At 44.7% G+C, this 22,016-nt stretch overlaps 1 protein-coding gene across 7 annotated transcripts in view; it reads right to left on the minus strand.

Annotated features, from left to right (window-relative positions):
• Positions 1–22,016, minus strand: part of dclre1c (DNA cross-link repair 1C, PSO2 homolog (S. cerevisiae)) — a 102,013-nt gene that overhangs the window by 34,152 nt on the left and 45,845 nt on the right. For 5 of the 7 annotated variants that reach the window (XM_073066441.1, XM_073066445.1, XM_073066440.1 and 2 more), the window contains 4 exons: positions 17,660–17,711; positions 11,590–11,674; positions 9,801–9,860; positions 7,388–7,443 (listed from right to left, as the gene is read on the minus strand). In XM_073066441.1, coding sequence (XP_072922542.1) covers positions 7,388–7,443; positions 9,801–9,860; positions 11,590–11,674; positions 17,660–17,706 — 248 coding nt within the window. In that variant the 5' untranslated portion in view covers positions 17,707–17,711. Of the gene's footprint in view, positions 1–7,387; positions 7,444–9,800; positions 9,861–9,941; positions 10,016–11,589; positions 11,675–17,659; positions 17,712–19,877; positions 19,905–22,016 lie in introns of those variants that run through there. The other 2 variants (XM_073066444.1, XM_073066446.1) reach the window with 2 other exon arrangements.

Consider the following 22,016-nt stretch of genomic DNA (forward strand, 5'->3'; position numbering starts at 1 on the left):
CAAATTGAGGTCCTCCGCTATTTGGGGTGGACCATGGATATTGCGTCCTAGCTGTCTACGTGATATGCAAGCCGAGACGGTATGATATGGAGAGCAAGCTGCTGCCAGTGTAGCAGGCTACCCCTTCATACAGCTGATGAATCCAAAGGCAGACACCGATATGGTTTGGCACCTATGGCATTGCAGGAACTACCAGTCAGTGCTGAACACAACGGAGGACTGCCTTCGGGACTCCATCTCTGGCCTTTCCCCCTCGGGGTTTACTCTCAAAGCCTTCCCCATGAGTGGGTATAACTGCAAGGCAGCAGATGTTTGAGATCAGAGTTTTCCTTCTCCCAGATGAGCTGCCAATCACAGCTGATGAGCTGCGTCTGCCCAAACCAACTGGTTTTAGGCGCCAGCCTTTGCCCCTTCTCCTGTCAGGAGAAACTGTTCTGCCAGGTTTAGTTGCTAAGCAATAGGTGAAGGCCAGGAGCTGGACCTGGTAGTCAGAGGCAATTTGAGACGCACACCATTTAGCAGGGAGTGGCAACTTTAAATAGGTATGATAACCTCAAGGAACAAGGTAGCTAAAGGAAAACAATAACAGAATATACTAAATGGAACAACACGGGAATCAGCCTGTTGGCCTGTGATGTTGTGCTGGGCTTGTAATTAAATGCCAAACTCGTCCCTTCGTCCATATCCCTCCATTCTCCGCATATCCACCTGTCAATCTTAAATGGATCAGATGTCTGTGCGAGGAGGAGGCACAAGGGCTGGTGAGTCTGAATTCGGGGTCCCATCATAAGACCACAATCATCGGTCGAAACCCAAGGCCGAAGCCTGGAGACTAGATGTCTGTCCTGGAGTTGGAGACCTGGTCTGGAGACCAGATGATTGTCCTGCAGTTGGAGGCCTGACTGTGTGTGTGGGTGGGAGGAAGGAAAGGGGTTTGTTTTGCCATTGTTGTTTTGTTGCTTGTTGACTTCTGTGTTGTTCGGCCAAGCACTGTGGGAATGCTATGTTGGCACCGGAATGTGTGGCTACACTAGCACATCTCTAGTTGTGTTGGATATTAATGCAAACAATGCATTTCACTGTACAGGTGATTATATATATGTAATAAATGAAACTGAATATAGTGTTAACAGTTACAAAAAAATTACAGTACGGGTAGACAAATAAAGTGCAAAGGTCACAACAAGGTAAGTTGAAAGGTCAAGGGTTCATCTTTAACATTCAAGCGGTCCATTTCAGAGTCTTATAACAGTGGGCTACTGTCCTTGAGGCTGGTGGTACTTGTACCCAGCTTTTGCATCTTCTGCCCAACGGTGGGGGGGAGGGAAGAAAGGAGCTCATCTACACGGGGCATTGTCGAAGGAAAACAGCATTCATCACCAGGTCATGCTCGTTTCTCACTGCTACCATCAGGAAGAAAGTACAGGATCATCAGGACCCAGACCACCAGGTTCAGGAACAGTTATTACCACTCAACCATCAGGCTTTTGAACCAAAGGGGATAACTTCACTCAACTTCGCTTGCCCCATCATTGAAATGTCCCCAAAATCTATAGGCTCACTTTCAAGAACTCTTCATCTAATATTCTCAATATTTATCACTATTGCATAAACGACATCTTGGAAATAACAGCAAGACTGCTTTAGCAACACAGCGTCATAGTTGCTCACAAACCGACTGCAACTTTGAGGAGGAACCTATCAAAACTCAAAACGCAACAAAAGTATGACTGACTGACCAAATGTAGTGACTCAGTCAAGGACTACGTAGGTAAAATAGGAAGAAAATGATCAACCAGGCTAAACAAGCATCAGCTAGCAAGCAGAAGGCACGACCCACTCTCGCTAGTACCAGCTCACGAAGACAAAGAAGGACACCATTTCAACCGGACAACAACCAGAGTCTTTACCCAAACAAAAGCAAGAAAAGAACAAGAATTTCTCGAAGCGCTGTTTTCTGCAGAAGAACCCATCAACAAACACATCGACATAGATGCGGTATATGAACCCTTATGGAGAAAAGAGAAACAATGACATCAACAATTAATGAAATGCCAGTAATCTCGGGATCTGGACAGCAAAACAAATATCTCCAACGGATCTCCATCAAAGCTAGCCAATCAGAATCTTCTACTGTTCAGTATTTTGAATCAGCCAACCAGATCATGGTGTAAATAATCAATATCCATTCGGACCCTGGAGGAGTATATAAACCAGCATTCTAAGGAGACAACACCCTCAACTGCACATCGATGATGGCTTCTCGATTGAAGCCAGAACGTCTGCAAACATTTTGCCAATCTCAGCGATCAACCAAACTTCCAAATTATTATCTCTTTCATTTTGTATTTACAGTTTGTCGTCTTTTGTACACGGGTTGAACACCCAAGTTGGTGCGGTTCATTGATTCCATTACGGTTATTATGATTTACTGAGTATGCCCACAAGAAAATGAATCTCAGGGTTGTACATAGTGACAGATAGGTACTTAGATAATAAATTTACTTTGAACTTTTGAACTTTGTTGGCTGTTTATCTGAGGCAGCTGAAGTGTAGCAGGAAGGTACAGAAGTTCATCAAAAGCCTCAAATGTTCACATATTTGCATCTGAAGAAAACCACTAAGAGCTCAATAAAATGCAGAGACATTTTGCTGGCAAGTTTGAGAATATAGTACATATTGCAATCCTTTCATTACTGACAACACAATACAATCCTCTTGTTTCCCAAGGTCTGACTAACAGGAGGAATAAAGATTACTATTTGCTAGACATTGCAGAACCGTTTACACTGCTCAATTGTAAAACACCTCATTAAAACCACACAAACTATTAACTGGGCAGGCAGCTCAGCTGGGAGGGAGTGACATTCTTGCCAGCATCTGAGCAAATTCATAAAGCCTTGGATTCATTTATTTATCACAAGTACATCAAAAACATTCAGAGAAATGTGTTGTTTGCATTGTCAACCAACACAACCCAGGGATGCGCTGGGGGGGAGTCCACAAGTGACCACACGCTTTGGCGCCAATCCAGCACGCCCACAATGTTCATAAGAACTAAGCAATCACAACAAAACAAACCCCTTTCCCAACTGCTCACCCAACATCCTCTCACCAATACATAGACAAGCCTCCAATCCTAGGACAGGTTACCTCCAGACCTCTAATATCCAGTCTTCAGCTCCGGACTCTCAGCCTCTGACCTCCAAACACCACAATCCAAGGGCTTCAACTATCAGTCCTTGATCTTTGGGCTTACTGAGCTTCGATCACGGTACGTTAACCTCGGACCGCTGACCCCGAGGATCATCCACTTTGTCTTCAGTGCCTGCAGACCTTGGCCCTCCATGCACAGAGTCACCAGCCTCCAAACTTGGGTGCCCCATCCTGAATACCATCCCTTGACTCTTTCCCCCTTAACAAGTCAGGAATGTGATGGGATACTGTCTGCTCGCCTGGCTAAATGAACATCCAACAACTTCTCAAGAAGCATATCAGCAAAGATCCACAACACATCCACCAGTATACACGTTCGTTCCATCCATCACCAATGCACAGTGGCTGCAGTGTGCACCATCTACAAAATGCCTTGCAGTTACTCACCCAGGTTACTCCAACAGCACCTCACATACTCTTTAGGCATGAGGGTCATTGACCTCACCTCCCTTCTCCCCTCCTCAGGTTGCCAAGTCCTGGGGTGAAATGTCTATGCAAATCTGAAGATCAAGGTAGTCTAATTCAGAGGTCAGGGGCCTGATGGTCAAAGCCTGGGTTTGCAAGCTCGGAAGTCAGAGGCCTAATAGTCAAAGCCCTGGGTCAGTGAGTTCGGAGGTTGAGGGCGGACAGTCAAAGCCGAGTCAGCGAATTCAGAGGTCAAGTCCCAATGGTCAAAGCTCTGCGTCGACGAGTTCGAAGGTCGAGGTACAATGGTCAAAGGCCTGGCTCAGTGGGTTCAGAGGTTAGAGGCCTGATGATCAAAACCCTGGGTCAGCGAGTTCAGCTGTCGAGACCCAATGGTCAAAACACTGGATAAGCAAGTCTACAAGTCCATTGTAAGTTTAAGAACAGAGGTGGACTCTTGAAGAGTTGGAAGCCTGTCTGCGTGAGTGAGTGGATGGACGGGTGGAGAATGCCTTGTTTTGTTGTTGTTTGTGGTGGTCTACAAATACTGTAGCTCTGTTACAGTATGTTGGAGCCTGAATGTGTGGCTTGTGGGCTGCCCTAGCACACCCTGAGGTTGTGTTGCAACACAATTCATTGTACGTTTCAATGTACATATGACAAATGAATATAGATACAATCTTACCGAGAAGGACAGGGGCAGCAGGAACAGGGAAACCTCAGCACCAACAGGTTTCCCCTCAAGTTCCACACTATTCCGACTTGGAAATGTGTCTCTGCCCTTTCATAGGTTCTGGGACTAAATTCTGGAATCCCCTCTCCTAGAGTGCATTCTCCTAGAGCACCTTCACCAGAGCAGCTGTCCAAGGTGGTGGCTCACCCCCATCTTGTCGAGGCCAACTGCAGATTTACCACAAATATTAGGTCTTGCCGGTAGCATGGAGTTTTAATGAACAAATGAAATCTTAATGACTTTAGCGCTACCCACACAAGTCTGTGTCCCACAAGGTACAGAAACATGGAAGTCCCAAACCACTAGGTTCACCATCCATGTCACAATCTCTTTGACCCACTACCATCAGAAAGGAGGTACAGGAGCATCAGGACTAGGACTACCAGACTGGGTAATAGCTTCTTCCCACAGGCTGTGAGACCAATGAATACCCTACCACCACCGAGATCTCATCACCAGGAGGGCAAGCTGTTTACCTTTGTACACTTTACTACGTGCATTTTGAATTATATTTTATTTACTTTTTTATAGTATAATATTTTGGTTTATGTGATGCTGTTGCAAGGAGGGCTTTGATAGCATCTCAAGAATGTCAAGATTCAAGATTGTTTAATGTCATTTCCAGTACAAGTGTAAAGGAGAACAAAATAATTGGGGAAAGGTAGCTGTTTTTGAGTCTGGTGGTCCTGGCATGGATGCCATGTAGCCTCCTCCGTGCTGGGATTGGGACAAACAGTCTATGAGCAGTGTGGGATCCTTCATGATGCTACAAGCCATTTTCTGGCAGCTTCCTGTATATGTCTTTGATGGGGATAGGCTGGTGCCAGTGATGGACTGGGTAATTTTGACTACCTGTTGTAAAGCCTTCCAGTCCACATAGTGTGGTTTCCATGAGACATAGGAGCAGAATTAAGCCATTTGGCCCATCAAGTTTGCTCCGCCATTTCACCATTGAGAAGTACAGCACAGAAACAGACCCATTGGCCAACCTAGTCCGTGCTGAAACCTACTGCCACCGACCTGCACCGGGAACATAGCCCTCCAAATATCTACTTTGAAATCGAGCTTGCATGCACCACTTGCGCTAGCAGCTCATTCCACACTCTCACTACCCTCTGTGACGAAGTTTCCACTTATGTTCCCCTTAAACATTTCACCTTTCACCCTTAACCATGATCTCATTTTGTAGTCCCACCCAACCTCAGTGGAAAAAGCCCTCTTGCATTTACCCTTTCTATATTCCTCATAATTTTGTATACCTCTATCTAGTCACAATCTTCTACATTCTAAAGAATGCAGTCCTAACCTATTCAACCTTTCCTTATAACTCAGGTCTTCCAGACCCGGCAACATCCTTGTAAATTTTCTCTGTACTCTTTCAATCTTGTTTACATCTTTCCTGCAGGTCGGTGACCAAAACCGCATACAGTACTCCAAACTGGGCCTCACCAATGTCTTATACAACTTCAACATAACATCCCATCTCCAGTACTCAATACATTGACTAAAATCACCTACAACAGGTTATGACTGATTCATTTCTCTCTCAACCCCAATCTCTTACCTTCTCCCCGTATCCCTTCATACCCTGAATAATCAATCTATCAACCTGCCTTAAAATATACCCAATGACTTGGCCTCCACAGCCACCTGTGGCAACATATTCTATAGATTCACCACTCTCTGGCTAAAGAAATTCCTACACATCTCCATTCTAAAAGGAGGCCCCTCTATTCTGAGGCTGTGTCCTTTGGTCTTAGACTCCCCACCATGGGAAACATCCTCTCCCCACATCCAATCTATTGGTGCCTTTTAACATTCAACAGATTTCTATTAGGTCACCCCTGGTTCTTCTGAGTCCCAGTGAGTACAGGCCCAGACCATCATTAACAGGTTTCTGTACCGTGCAGTGATGCAGCTTGCTTGGATGCTCTCGGCTGTGCACCTGTAGAATGCGATGTCCTGGATGAGCGAAGTCCAGCTCTCTTCAGCCTCCTCAGAAAGTACAGGTGTTTATGAGCTTTCTTGACTGTGTAGGATGCATCCTTGGATCACGAGAGGTTGTGCAACATGTGCACTTCCAGCAGTTTTCACTGCTGTGCCACCCATGTACTTCTGATGTCGATAACCATCTCCTTGTCTGCTGACATCAAGGAAGAGGTTATTTGCCTGGCACCAGGCCTCGAGGCTCTTCCGGCTCCTCTCGGTAGGTCATCTTGCAGTTGTTGGAGATGAGCCCTGTCACTGTCATGTCATCTGCGAACTTGACAATGTGATTGCTCGGGTGTTCGGCCGTGCAGACACGCGTGAGCAGAGTGTGCAGCAGTGGGCTCAGTACGCACTTGTGCATATGACAATAAACTCAAGTTTGATCATGTCCACGACACAGAAAATTACCCAACTTTCCTTGTTGAAAGAGCTCAGCACCTATTCCTCAGCTGTGAAGCACAGCTAGTCACAGCAGAAAGCCACTGTATCTTTTGCAGTATCACCTTCAACTCCACTATTACCTTCAAGGAAGGCTCCTTCAAAACACCTAACCATTTCTCTTTCTAGCGAGTCATCTGGCAATAATCTTAAGTTTTTAAATCCCCCCCCGCCTTTCTTCACATAAAAGTTTACATTAACAAAATAAAACATGTTCTAATACATGCACTGACATTCACACAGGTTAAGAATGGCAGAATAGTAGCATAGCAATGAGCAAACGCAATTACAGCACCAGCTGTGAGATCGGGGTTTAATTCCTGCCATTGTCTGTCAGGACTTTGTACATTCTCCCCATGACTGTGAGGGTTTCCTCCACGTGCTCTGGTATCCTCCCACATTCCAAAGACGTACTGTATGGGTTAGGGTCAGTAAACTGAGGGTATCAGAACAATGGCTGTATCTGTGGGCTGCCCCCCAGCACAACCTCAGACCATGTTGGTCACAGATGCCACTGTGGCACTTCACTGTAGGTTTCAATGTCCATGTGACAAATAAAGCTAATCTTTCATCTTTAGCTACATCACAAAAATCCTTAATACCCACATCACTGATCCAGGGCAGTGTCCTGCAGGTAGAAGAGTCACGACTATATCTTCTTTCTGTTTGAAATAAAAATTGTATCATTAACTTTTATGTAAAACAATGAAAGGATGACTCATTAATTGCATAAAAATGCATTGATTAAAGATTCAGAACATTGACAGTACAGGCCCTTCTGCCCACAATGTTGTACTAACCTTTTAACTTCCTCCAAGATCAATCTATCCTTCCCTCCCATATATTCCTCCATTTTTCTATCTCTTAGATGGCCCCAATGTATCTGCCTCTACTACCATCCCTGGCAGAGCATTCCACACACCCACCACTCTGTAAAAAAAAAACTACCCTTGGCATCCTCCTATACTTTCTTCAGTCACTGTAAAATCATGTCCCCTCGCATTAGCCATTTCCACGCTGGGAAAAAAGCTTCCAGTTGTCCACTCTATGTTACTTATCTCCTTGCATGGCTCTATCAAGTCCCCTCTCCTCCTCCTTCCAAGTTAATCAGATATCTGTACTATACAATTTATGCAATTTAAAAATCTGCAGACTGTAATCTAACAGGTGCTCCAGCAAATGGAGGGTGTGTGTGCGTGTGTGTTATGAGCATTACAACCTGCAGTTGAGGCACACCACACAGCTGCAAGGCTTTTAAAACCACAAGTCAACAACTAAGTCAGCTTGCATGATGGGGAACAGTAGGTCAAGGTTGTGAAACAGGGACAGGGGTACTTCAGTAAGCCAGAGACACAAATACCTCACAGCACGGTTGTCCAGCCTGTACCAGATCAGTGCAAGGCTATTCAGACCCTCCAGCTGCCCACATGAACTCCTCAAAGCATGGACCTTCAAACTACAAACTTAGAAGTGGAAGGCAAGCATTTCATTGCTTCAACTTTTTCTTGCAATTTAATTTCCAGATAATACTAATATTATTTTTATTTAGAGATTAGAGTGTGGAATGGGCTTTCTGATCCATTGAGCTGCACGGCCCAGCAACCCACCTATTTAACACTTGAAAACTTACAATGACCAATTATCCCATTAACATGCATGTCTTTGGACTACAGGAGGAATTTCGTGGACCCGGAGGAAACCCATGTGCACATGGGAAAAACATACAAACTTTGTTACAGAGGACTTCGGAATTCAACTCTGAACTCCAGTGCCCTGAACTGCAATAGCTTCACACTGACCACTACACTTCCGTGGCATCTCGAATCCAAACAATACTTGAACAGCATCTGCCGTTCTCCAACCACCTAGAAACACTCCGCCAAGCCTGGTTGTGAAAGGAGAGTTGGGCACGGGGCTAGCATCTCCATCCTGTAAAAATTCAGAACTACAGAAATGCCAAAGGAATGATTTTCAATGGGATACAGCTGGGGACAACTTGAAACACTGGCCCAGGACAGAGGGCTCCGGCAAGCTGCTGTTGGCAACCTATGCCCCACTTGGGGTGTTGGGCTTAAAGAAAAAGAAGAGAAATTGCAGACTTACAAACTGAGTCAGCAACGGAAGGAAAAGGTTTCATTGTTTCAACTTTCTCTTACAATACATGAACAAACTTTGCCATCTTCCAAACCCCTGGAAACTCTCCTGAGGCCAGAGAGCTTGCAAAGATTATCGTCAGTGTCCCAGCAATTTCGTCCCTCACTTCCCGTAGTAACCTGGGGTATATCCTGCCCAGCCCCAGAGACTTATCTATCCTAACGTTTCCAAAAGCTCCAAAACTTGGCATGCTCCAGCACATTAGCCTGTTCAAAGCTAACCTCGCATTCATCAAAGTCCATTTAATACTGTTATTTTAATACAATTAATACTTCAGGAAAGATATCAATAAGATTGAAAGAGTATGGAGAAAATAAACAAGGATGTTGCCAGGACTTGACGACCTGGGTTAAAGGGAAAAGATCGAATAGGTTAAGACTTTATTCCTGGAGTGTACAAGAATGAGGGGAGATTTGATAGAGGTATACAAAATTATGAGGGGTATATTTATGGTAATTACAAGTAGGCTTTTCCCACTGAGGTTGAGTGAGGCTAGAACTAGAGATATGGGTTAAGGGTGAAAGGTGAAATATTTAAGGGAACCTGAAGGGGAACTTCTCTCAAGAGAGAGGTGAGAGTATGGAACGAGCTGCCAGCAGAAGTGGTGGACGTGGGTTTGACTGCAAAATCCAAGAGAAGTTTGGAAACTACACAGATCAGAGTATATGCAGAGATATGGTCCGGGTGCAGGTCAAGGGGACGAGGCAGAATACCAGTTCAGCATGGACTAGATGGACCAAAGGGCCTGTTTCTGTGCTGTAGTGCGCTATGACTCTATTTAGGAAAGCCTTGTTTTCAGATCAGAATATTTACGGTCATATCAGCCGTGTGGGAAGCTCAGAAAGAGGAAGAGGCACATCTTTACCTTTCCTGTTGCTTCATCAATCAAGGAGATCTGAGTTGGTGTTTCAACTTCAATAGCAGTCTGAAAAAGACAAACAATTGCTGTGTTTTACTCACCAAATAGTTTAAATAGAGCTTAGGTCAACACAGAACTAAAACTTACTCCTCCAAATTGTTCCACGTTCTAATATCTTGACGCTTTCATTTGCAAGACTTTCATTTTTACAAGTGCCCTTCACATCCCAAGGTGTTACAAAGTCTTTCACTACATCTAGTTAACGTTAAGGAAATAGAGAGATTAATAGACACAACAGGCGGCATGGGGTAGGAAATCATAAACACATGAGATTCTGCAGATGCTGGAAATCCAGAATAATACACAAAAATGCTAGAGGAACCCAGCAGGTCAGGCAGCATCTATGGAGGAGAATAAACAGAGGGCATTTCAGGCCAAGACCCTTCAATAGGAAAGGAAGGGGGCAGAAACCAGAATAAGTTGTTTTGGGGGGGGGGGGGGTCAGGAGAAGGAGCACAAGCTGGCAGGGGATAGGTGAGATCACGTAAAGGAGGAGGAAAAAAGTAAATGTTGTAGCTCCCAACGTAGCAAACAATGGTGCCACGAACGAACTCTGATGTGACAATGACTAGGTGCAATTAAACTTCAATGAGCCACTCTCTGACTGCTCCAAGTGCCGATGGTTCGCTCCCTGGCTCACAGGTAATGTCCCCCGACACTTCACAGGCCCTGCGACTCCCACACTCCCTTTAACCTTACTGGGCTCTCTAAAATTTATAACACAGCGTAACAACTAAACAAAAGTAAATTAAAAGTGTTTTCGGGGTATTAATTGGACATCCAGAAAAATCTGCCTGTCCAATACCAAAATGTGGAGCATGCTGGAATTACAGAGTTTAACTCTAATTGGTTTTGGGTGATTGATGGGGTGTGTGGAGTGGGGGAAAATTGTCAGTCAGAAGTTGGCTCCAGGACACTTCCCAAGTCTTCTTCAAAACACTGGTTGTGGGATTGTTAATGCTAAGCCGACGGGACAGGGAAGTCCATCTCTCGGACAAAAGAAAGCACCTTTGATGGTGCTGCTGAACTGACAGCTATTGATCAGCAAATCCGCACCAACTCAAAAGCTAGCTGAAATTTGCAGGAACAATATTTTATGTTGAGAAGTGGTGGGATGAAAGGGGGACAGGGGTAAAGAAACAGCCTGCAGGGCAGCACAGTAGTGTAGCAGTTCGCGTTACGCTTTACAGCACCAGTGACTAGGGTTCAGTTTGCGCCGCTGTCTGTAAGGAGTTTGTTCCTTTTTCCTGTAGCTGCATGGGTTTCCTACCACCTTCCAAAGTCATATGGGTAAGGGTTAGTAAGTATGGGCATGCTATGTTGGCATTGGAAGTGTCATGACACTTGTGGGTTGCCCCCAGCGCGTCCTTGAACTGTGTTGGTCATTGATACCACATATTTCACTGGATGTTTCAATATACATGTGACAAATAAAGTTAATCATTATCGTTGCATTCCCCCTTTCAAAGGCTATCGTTGGATAAATGGGATTAGTATAGATGGGCCAAATGGCTTATTTCTTTCTCTAACTCTGCAACTGTGACATGAATTGAACCATGTTATAACAGAGAGTGCTCAGTGAAATATATATATGTTACACATGCTCACCCATGATGCATTTCAGAGCAGCTGGCCACACAGTGCGATCTCACACACTGAGATGACCCCTTTGGAGAGACCACGTAGCAGCTTCACTAAACACAGCAAGTAGAAAGGAATTGAAAAAGGAACTTACGATATAATTCTCCCAAAATTTATATTTTTTACTTGTTAGCAGAATCTCCTTTGTGACAGGTGAACAGTAGAGTCTCAGCTTCAGACTGTAAAATGAAAAGAAAAAAGATCCATTCTATTAAAAGTTCAAAATAAATTTATTATCAAAATATGTATATGTCACTATATACTACCCTGAGATTCACTTTCTTGTAGGCATTCACAGTAGAACATAGAACTACAATAGAATCAATAAAGAGAACTATTCAGAAGTGAAGACTGACAAATAACCAATGTGTGAAAGAGATTTTATATATATACACACATGTGATGTGTATATACACGGGGTGACTGATAAGTTTGTGGCCTAAGGTAGAAGGAGATGAGTTATTAACTTCAAACTTTCTGCACAATAACTGAAAGAGTTGAACTGCAAGTGCATGTAACGAGAGCTGTATAACTCAAGCAACACACACACACACAAAATGCTGGTGGAACGCAGCAGGCCAGGCAGCATCTATAGGAAGAAGTACAGTCAATGTTTGGGCCCAAAATGCTGCGTTCCACCAGCATTTTGTGTGTATTGTTTGAATTTCCGGCATCTGCAGATTTCCTCCTGTTTGCTGTATAACTCACCCCCTTCTACCTTAGGCCACAAACTTATCAATCACCCCTCATATACACACGCCGATTCAGGAGTCTGATGGTTCCCGATAGCAGCCACAAGAAGAGAGCCGGGCCTGGATGGTGGTGGCCTCTGATGATGGATGCTGCTTTCTTGTGCCAATACTCCATGCAAATGTGCTCAATGTTGGGGGAAGGCTTTTCCTTTGATGGACTGGCCTGCATCCACCACCTTTTGTTGGTTTTTTCAAGCAATCAAGTTGCTCAGACCAACTATTAACAGCCTTCAGGCTGGGATCACATCCTGGTCAGCAGTGTCAGATTATTTACTGTTCCACGAGAAGATGGTGATGGACTAACTTGAACTCCGGTGTTCCATTTATGAAGGTGTTCCCTCTCTTAATTTGAAGAGGAACTTCCAGGATTTTGACCACTGCTGGTAAGAGGATGGAGATACATTTCCAAGTCAGCGTGTTGAGACATTTGGGGAAGGATGGTACCTGGAGGTGGTGTTGGCATTCCCATGATGCATTGACATTTTCTTTCCTTTCCCAAAGGAGGTTTACTCAGTAATTACACCATGACATGGTATGTATGAAGCTACAAATATGACCGGAGCAATGATGGCATTCGACAGTGACATCTTCAAGCTCATCTGTGGAAACAGCTGAATACCTGCCGTTAATGTCTCTCTTTTTCCCTTTCAAGGTGGATGGGGTTCTGTCGAAGACCCCAACCTAGAGCAACACTCAAGCTTCAGTTTTTTGCAGCAATGGGGCCTGCTCCTGGCCATTCATCGATATCCCAAGGACGCAGCCTAGAGGACAGGCGTGCCTTTGGCCCTGAGGACAAGCTGATTCTGTGCCAGTGCCGCCAACTGAAGCATTGTGGGAGAAAATGGAACATCAAGGACAGAGGATTGGCTGTCGGGGGCTCTGTGCTCGGCAAATTGCACGCTCTCTCTCTTTCCTCATCAGTGGGGGAAGAGTTTGTTGTTGATTCTTGAGTAGGAGATCTTGGACAAAGAAGTGACACAGCAGGCTTTAACACCATAAATCAGCAAGCTGTTTTGTTTTTGTCTCCGCTATCCCTGTGAAAGGGTGATACCTCTCGGTCCCTTTACTAGAGAGAGAGCGTCTGCGGTATGTCAAATTGTTGGATGAATGATTCGTTTTTGTTGCACTGCAGTTCGTGGTCTTTCTTGGGGGCTTTGCTACTGCTTGCTTGGTGGGTGGAGGGAGCTGATGCTTTTTTTTGCTGAAGTAAGGGGATGGGGGCAGGTTATTGCTTTGGGGGAGCCATTGGGATTCTAACATTTTTTTACTATCACTCATTCTTTGGCGCACTCTTCTGTTTTCGTGGATGTCTGTGAAGAACAAGAACTTCAGGTTGTGTATTGTATACATTTACCATAGCCCTCCCATCCATGTTCTTAAATGCTGTAATCAAATCCACATTCACTACTTCCACACTCACACCATTCTCTGAGGGAAGAAGTTGTTGCCCCTCAGTTTCCCCTTAAATATTTCACCTGAATACTATCCAGAATACACTGGAGGCTCTGTGGCACCCACTGGTCCCAGAAATCCTCCAATGAATTGGAATATTATTGTCACATGTACTGAGATACAATGAAAAACTCGTCTTGCAGACCGTTCGTACAGATCAGATTATTACACGGTGACTGTCGATCGTGTCCGACAATCTCAGGAAACTTGTGTGGGACAGGTTTTTTTAAGTGGAAAGACCGCTGCACTGGGGGCGGTCCCAGCCTCTCGAGCTCAGAAATCCAGATTCAGTGGTCATCCACTGGAGTTTGTGACTCATTGAGGTAGAACAAGGGCAAACGATAACAGAATGCAGAATGAAGTGTAACAGTTACAGAGAAACTGCAGTTCAGGCAGACAATAAGGTAGATTACGAGGTCAGGAGTCTAACTTATTGAGCCTGGTGGGTCATGCTTTCAGGCTTTTGTACCTTCTGCCCGGTGAGAGAGGGGAGAAGAGAGAAGATCCAGGGTGGGTGGGGTTTTGATTACACTGGCCACTTCACTGAGGTATCGAGGTGAAGACAGAGTTCATGGGGAGGCGGGTTTCAGTAATACGCTGAACTGTGTCCACAACTCTCTACAGTTCCTTCAGGTCACGGGCAGAGCAGTTGCCATACAAGCCGTATTGCATCCAGACACCATGCTTTCTATAGTGTATTGGTAAATATCAATGGGGACACGCCAAAATTCTTTAGCCTTGAGGAAGTATAGGTGTTGAACTTTCTTGGCCATGATATACATGTGTTTGTGTACATGACTTATCCTCATAACCATGGATATCGTGTGCTCCCTCTCCAGGGACACATGGGCATGGATGTAACCCTGGAAGAGGAGAGGCCGTCGGCCTGGGCAGAACCCTTGACCACCTGCCACAATGGCCAGGCCAAGCAGCCACACAACCAGGAGATCCCCTGAGCAACTCTCTTCCCTCTGCACTGGGTGCTGGGGTGGTGGTGGGGGGGCTGAAGATCAGGAGTGTGGGATTGAAGAGCAACTAGAATTTGAGGAGCAGCCTCTTCAGATACTCAAACAGAGACTGTAACCTCTCACTATAAGTTCCATATACAGTGGTACACTGTCTCCTCCCAGCCACAGAAGTGAAAGGAGTCTGGGGAGTCTTTAAACTGACTTAAGGATTTGTTATACGACACTGCTCTGTGCAACCCTCTCCACCCCAGGACCCCGGTGTAAAAGGGGGAGGACTCCTAATAAAGAGACCCTCCAATCTTCCTGATGGTAGAAGCCAAGCCATTGTAGAGTGCGGCTGCAACAGCCCAGGTGGCTGCTTTTGTATCTTGCAGTCCAACGGTCTTCAATGTGTGTCATCTGTCACCCCACCTACCCCCCCCCCCCCAGGGTCCATGCCAGACTTCCACAAGTAAAGAACAAGAAACTGGGGACCATAAGAATCTCAGAATGGACCATGATAAGTTTACTGTTTTAAGAAATATTACTAAAATATTCAAATAAAAAAAGAGACGAACACGTACTAACACGAGAAATTCTGCAGGTGCTAGAAATTCAAAGCAACACACACACACACACACACACACAAAATGCTGGAGGAACTCAGCAGGTCAGGCAGCATCTATGGGGGGGGGGGTGGAATAAACAGTCGCGGTTTCAGGGCGAGACCCTTCTTGAGTCCTGAACTGTTGCCGTAGATGACACACAACGTAGCCGTGGCCTGCCGATGTTGGAGGGAATTAACATTTACCAAAGATCAAAGCCTGAAGGTCGATCAGAATTTGAAGCTGAAGCCTGGGGTCTGAAAGCCCAGAGGCCGGTCCCCGAGTGGATGGGGGGTGGGGGAGGAAAGGGGTTTGTTTTGCTAATGATGTTTTATTGCTTGTTGTGTTCTGTGTTGTTCTGCTGAGCACTGAGGCATGCTGTGCTGGTGCCAGAACATGTCGTGGCACTTACAGGCAACCCCAGCACGTCCTTGGGTGTGTTGGGTGTTGATGCAAATGTGCTCTTCCATTACACGTCCTTCTCCGAGGATTGTCACCTTGTGTTGGAGAGACTTGAGAGTTCCTGAGACCCTGAGAGCAATGCTGTCTGGAACTTAGCTCATGGTAGGATCACCCATGGTGGTAAGGTCAAGATGGGGGGGAAGTTCTAGACAGAGCGATCCAACCGTGGAGCTGGTGGAGGCAGGCTGCAGAGTGAAGGGTCCCCCATTGCCTTGCATTCCATGCCACTAAACCCTGACCCCAATCTGTTGAGGACCATGTGGCGGCTGCCCGCACATCATGTTAAACAAAGTCACGCACAGGCGTTCTCCTCTGAGGGATCCACTAACATCCTAGATCAGCCACCTGAAGAGTCACCAACAGACAACCCCCCTTTTGGAGAACATCATACTCAACTCGAGTGATCACGTTACATCCTTTTATAACTTTCATCTACAGCTCTCCTCTGGGTGGATAGTGATCAGCACAGGTGATAACCTTGTCAGATATAGCCGTAAAAGGACAAGTTGGTTGAGTTCCGCTGTGTGGAAACAACACCTGGTCTGTCAGTAAGTTGGTACAGCAGCTGCAGTGTGTCAGTTAACAATTCAACGCCAACAGTTCAGACACTAACCTGCTCCACGGACCGGAAAGATCACTTGAATATAGCTTCCACCACTCATAACTGAGGGAACACATCAGATCAACGATTTGTTTGGTACACAGATGCTTTTGCAATTGGTGGTCGGGAAAAAAACGTGAAAATTATAGAGCAACACACACAAAATTCTGGAGGAACTCAGCAGGTCAGACTGCATCTGTGGAAAATTTTCCAGTTGAGATCTTTCATTAGGACTGGAAAGGAAGGGGGAAGATGCCAGAATAAGAAGTGGGGAGAGGGGAAGATAGTAATAGGTGAACCTGGTGGGTGAGTGAGGGAGGATGAAGCAAGAAGCTGGGAGGTGATAGATGGGAAAGGTAAAGGGCTGGAGAAGGAATTTGCAAATTATAGCCACTTCCCACTTTCTTGACATCCATACCTCAGGAGATAGGTTAGTGCAGAATATGACAACCACTCTGCCCGTGACCGCAAGAAACCGCAGAGAGTTGTGAAGAGAGATCAGGAAAACCAGCTCCCCCTCCACGGACCTTCTGCACCAGTGGTTCTCCACATGGGGCCGTGCTGGATTTCACAGGGGCCACAAGTAAAATACAAGAAACTGAGCCACAGGAGTTTCTAAGTGGGCCATGATAAGTTTACTGTCTTAATGAAATGTTACAACAATATATAAATAAAAAATAAATTAATAAATGCAATTTAACTTAATGAAATTAATGGGCAAATATGCTAGATCAGGGGTTCCCAACCTCAGTTAATAGTAAGGGTCCATAGTATAAAAACGGTTGGGAACTCCTGTGATGATGATGCAAATAAGGCAGCAAAACAGCCTAGCTTGTATGTGTTTGGGGATGGGAGGGGATGCGGGGGGTAGGGGCCACAGAGGGCCACGGGTAGAAAAAAGGGCGAGGACCACCAGTCTCCACTTCTCGCTGCCTCATAATCAAAGACCACAGCCACCCCAGACGTTGTGTCTTCTCGCCTCTCCCATTGGGCAGAAGGTACCTGTAAGCACACAGACTGAAGGACGTCTTCTACCCTGCAGTGTAAGGAAGGGTTTCATAGTACAAGATGGATTCCTGACCTCACAATCTACCTCGCTAGGACCTTGCACCTTATTGTCTACCTGCACTGTACTTTCTCTATAACTGTTCCACTTTATTCTGCATTCTGTTATTGTTTTACCTTGTTCTACCTGATCTGATCTGTATGGATCGTGTGCAAGGCATGTTTTCATTATACCTCAGTACACGTGATAATAATAAATCAATTATCACCAGAAATTATATATAAAAATTCAAAATTATATATAAAACATTCAAGAGATAACACAAATCAGAATTAGTACCTGCATTCCAACCGTCTCTGCAGGACAGGAGCTCTTAATCCTTTCATGTGATCTGCAGACAAAGAGTTTGGAAATTCCATTACTCAATCATTCCATTTCCCAGTTGAGAACACCACAGATCCAGTTCGAAAATACCAGAGCATGTTGTACAACAGTGCCGTTACACACCACACCTGACACTGGACCCTGACCTTGCATCGGCCTCCCATATTAACCAAAGTCACGCACGGGTGTTCTCCATTCCGAGAATCCACCTTAGACATTCCGGATTAAGTCCATGGCGATCAGCCTGTGAAGGGGGCAGGATCATGAGCTCTGGAAGATCCTTGGAACACGTGGATCCCGGATCAACCTCAAACGCCACCTGAAGACCCACCTACAGCCAGCCCCTTCGGAAAATATCATACTCGACTGGAGTATCGCATTACTACTACGTGACATCTAATAGGCAAAAGCTAACTATCCTTAGATAATCTTACAAAGCAAGGAATCTTCCTTTTTTTTTTAAACGTCCATTGTAAATTACTGGAGTTGAGTACAAGTGCTTCTCAGAAATCTAGATACATTACATCTACAGTTCACGATCTGTGTGCTTCTGTTTACTTTAAAAAAAAACTATTTCACTATTTGATCGGGGTAGTTCAGCATCGAACTGACTGCAGCTGTGGGTGCAACCATCAGAACAGCGTCGAACTGACCTGGTGGCTGTGAATTCACTTTCGGCGACTCTGTAGTTCATGTTCTGTGTTACTGTCTACTTTTTTTTAACATTGTTTGCATAATTTGTTTCTTTTTCCTCACATTGGGCATTTGATGGTCTTTGCTGTACGGGTTTTTTTTAAATGAGTTCTGTGGTGTTTCTTTGTTTTGTGGCTGCCTACAAGAAGATGAATCTCAAGGTTGCATACTGCATACATACTTTGATAATAAATGTAGTTTGAACTTTATTCTACAGGTTCCCCTCTACCAACTCTCCCTGTTAGATCCTTAAAGAATTCAAGCAAATTTGTTAAAATAGTAACCCTTCATCAAAGCACAAGACAAGACCGTAAGATATTGGAGCAGAATTAGGCCATTAGGCCATTTGGCCCATCAAGTCTGCTTCACCATTTTCATCATGGCTGATCCATTTCCCTCTCATCTCCAATCTTCTGCCTTTGCCCTGTATCCTTTCACGCCCTGACTAATCAAGAATCCACAACCTCTGCCTTAAATATACCCGATGACTTGGCCTTCACAGCCACCTGTGGCAACAAATTTCACGTATTTACCACTCTCTGGCTGAAGAAATTCCTCATCTCCATTCTAAATGGATGTCATTCAGCTCCACTGTCATAAGGATCATTACAGAAAATCTTTCCCACCAAATGCAATAAGCATATTAACAGTTCATCTCTGTGTGGCAGAACACACATCATAGGATAATAGCCTCTGCTTTATTATTTTGAACAGTATTGCACACTGGATACATTAATGCGTATATTGCTGCTGTAATGAAAAAATTTCCCACTCGGGATCATTAAAGTACTTATTATTATTCTGAGGCTGTGTCCTCTGGTCATGGACCTTTCCCACCATTGGGAACATCCTCTCTACAACCACTCTATTGAGCCCCTTCAAAATCTGATAGGTTTCAATGAGGTCTCCCCTCATTATTCTGAATTCCAGTGAATATAGCCCCAGAGCCATCAAACGCTCCTCACATGATAAATCTTTCAATCCCGGAATCACTTTCGTGAACCTCCTTTGAACTCTCTCCAATGTCAGCACATACCTTCTTAGATAAGGGACCCCAAAACTACTCACGATGCTCAAAGTGAGATCTCACCAATGCTTCATAAAACTCAACATTACATCTTTGCTTTTAGAGTCTAGTCCTCTCAAAATAAATGCCAACATAGCATTTGCCTAGGCTTGATGGTCTAGGTTTACTTATGAGCACTTTTCCTGAATGATTAGCAATTTCCTCTTTGATTATTGACTTGAACATCTTGCCAATAATGGGGTTAATCTAACTGCTGCCTACCATTCAGATTTTAACAATTTTTTAAAAAAGATTTAAAGATTAACTTCGGCACAAGTACATTGAAACATCGAAACATACAGCAAAATGCATCATTTGCATCAACAACTAATACAGTCCAAGAACGTGCTGGGGGCAGCCCACAAGTGTTACCATGCATCCATCGCTAACATAGCATGCCCACAACTTACTAACCTGTACGTCTTTGGAATGTGGGAGGAAACTGGAGTTCATGGAGGAAACATGGAGAACAGGGAGAACATACTCCTTACAGACTGTGGCAAGAATTGACGTAAAGGGTTACGTTAACTGCTACACTATCACACTGCCCATTGACTGAGTGTCACGTTGTGACTGAGAATCACTTCCAATTGTCTGGTACCTTCCCCAAACTTCCCAGGTTAATGCCCCAACCAACCAGTCTCCTCTTATAACAAGCCCTTGAGCACCATCCTGGTGAGAGATCACACGTCTTTGTGAAGCAGTCCCACCCCTACAACACGACCACACCAGACGTAATACACCCACCACAGGTATTGTAACTCCTGCAATTTCTACAAATGTACAGTGGAGAGCATTCCAACTGGTTGCATCAAATTCTAATAATGGAGGCTCCAACGCACAGGATCACAAGAGGCTGCAGAGGGTTGTAGACTCAACCAGCTCCATCACCGGGTCCAGCCTCCCTACCATCAAGGACATCTTCAAGAGGTGGTGCCTCACATTGCTAAGGACCCTTACCGTTCAGGGCATGTCCCCTTGATTCTAACATCACGGAATAGGTATATGACCTTTAGAGCATAAGATATTGTGGAATTGGATTTAGGAGCTGAGAGGTAATGTTGCAGCTATATAGGATCCTGGTCAGACCCCACTTGGAGTACTGTGCTCAGTTCTGGTTGTCTCACTACAGAAAGGATGTGGAAGCCATAGAAAGGGTGCAGAGGAGATTTACAAGGATGATGCCTGGATTGGGGAGCATGCCTTATGAGAATAGGTTGAGTGAACTCGGCCTTTTCTCCTTGGAGCGACGGAGGATGAGAGGTGACTTCATAGAGATGTATAAGATGATGAGAGGCATTGATCGTATAGATAGTCAGAGGCGTTTTTCCAGGGCTGAAATGGTTGCCACAAGAGGGCACAGGTTTAAGGTGCTTGGGAGCAGGTACAGAGGAGATGTCAGGGGTAAGTTTTTTTTAAAAATGCAGAGCGTAGTGAGTGCGTGGAATGGGCTGCATGCAATGGTGGTGGAGACGGATACGATAGGGTCTTTTAAGAGACTTTTGGATAGGTACATGGAGCTTAGAAAAATAGAGGGCTATGGGAAACCCTAGTAATTTTCAAGGTAGGGACATGTTCGGCATAACTTTGTAAGCCAAAGGGCCTTTATTGTGCTGTAGGTTTTCTATGTTTCTTCTGTGTTTCTATGTAGGACCAGAATTAGACCATTCAAGCCCATCGAGTTGGCTCTGCAGTTCCATCATGCCTGATTTATTATCCCTCTCAACCCCATTCTCCTGCCTTTCCCCTTAACCTTTGACCTGCTTACTAATAAAAAATCTATCAATTTCCTCTTTAAATATACCCAATGACTTGGCCTCCACAGCCATCTGTGGCAATAAATTCCAGAGATTTACTACCTTGTGCCTAAAGAAATTCCTCTTTTTCTGTTCTAAAGAGACATCACTATTCTGAGACTATGCTCCCAATCCTAGACTCACCTGTTATTTAGAAACATCCTGTCCACTTCGACTCTATCTAGGCCTTTCAATATTTGACAGGTTTCAATGATATCTCCCTCATTCTTCTAAATATCAATGAATACCATATAACCATATAACAATTACAGCACGGAAACAGGCCATCTCGGCCTTTCTAGTCCGTGCCGAATGCTTACTCTCACCTAGTCCCACTGACCCACACTCAGCCCATAACCCTCCATTCCTTTCCTGTCCATATACCTATCCAATTTTACTTTAAATGACAATATTGAACCTGCCTCTACCACTTCTACTGGAAGCTCGTTCCACACAGCTACCACTCTCTGATTAAAGAAATTCCCCCTCGTGTTACCCCTAACCTTTTGCCCCTTAACTCTCAACTCATGTCCTCTTGTTTGAAATTCCCCTACTCTCTATGGAAAAAGCCTATCAACATCAACTCTATCTATCCCCCTCAATTCTAAATACCTCTATCAAGTCCTCCCTCAACCTTCTACGTTCCAAAGAATAAAGACCTAACTTGTTCAACCTTTCTCTGTAACTTAGGTGCTGAAACCCAGATAACATTCTAGTAAATCTCCTCTGTACTCTCCCTATTTTGTTGACATCTTTC

This window comes from Hemitrygon akajei, chromosome 14, assembly GCF_048418815.1.
Source record: "Hemitrygon akajei chromosome 14, sHemAka1.3, whole genome shotgun sequence".
Taxonomy (NCBI): domain Eukaryota; kingdom Metazoa; phylum Chordata; class Chondrichthyes; order Myliobatiformes; family Dasyatidae; genus Hemitrygon; species Hemitrygon akajei.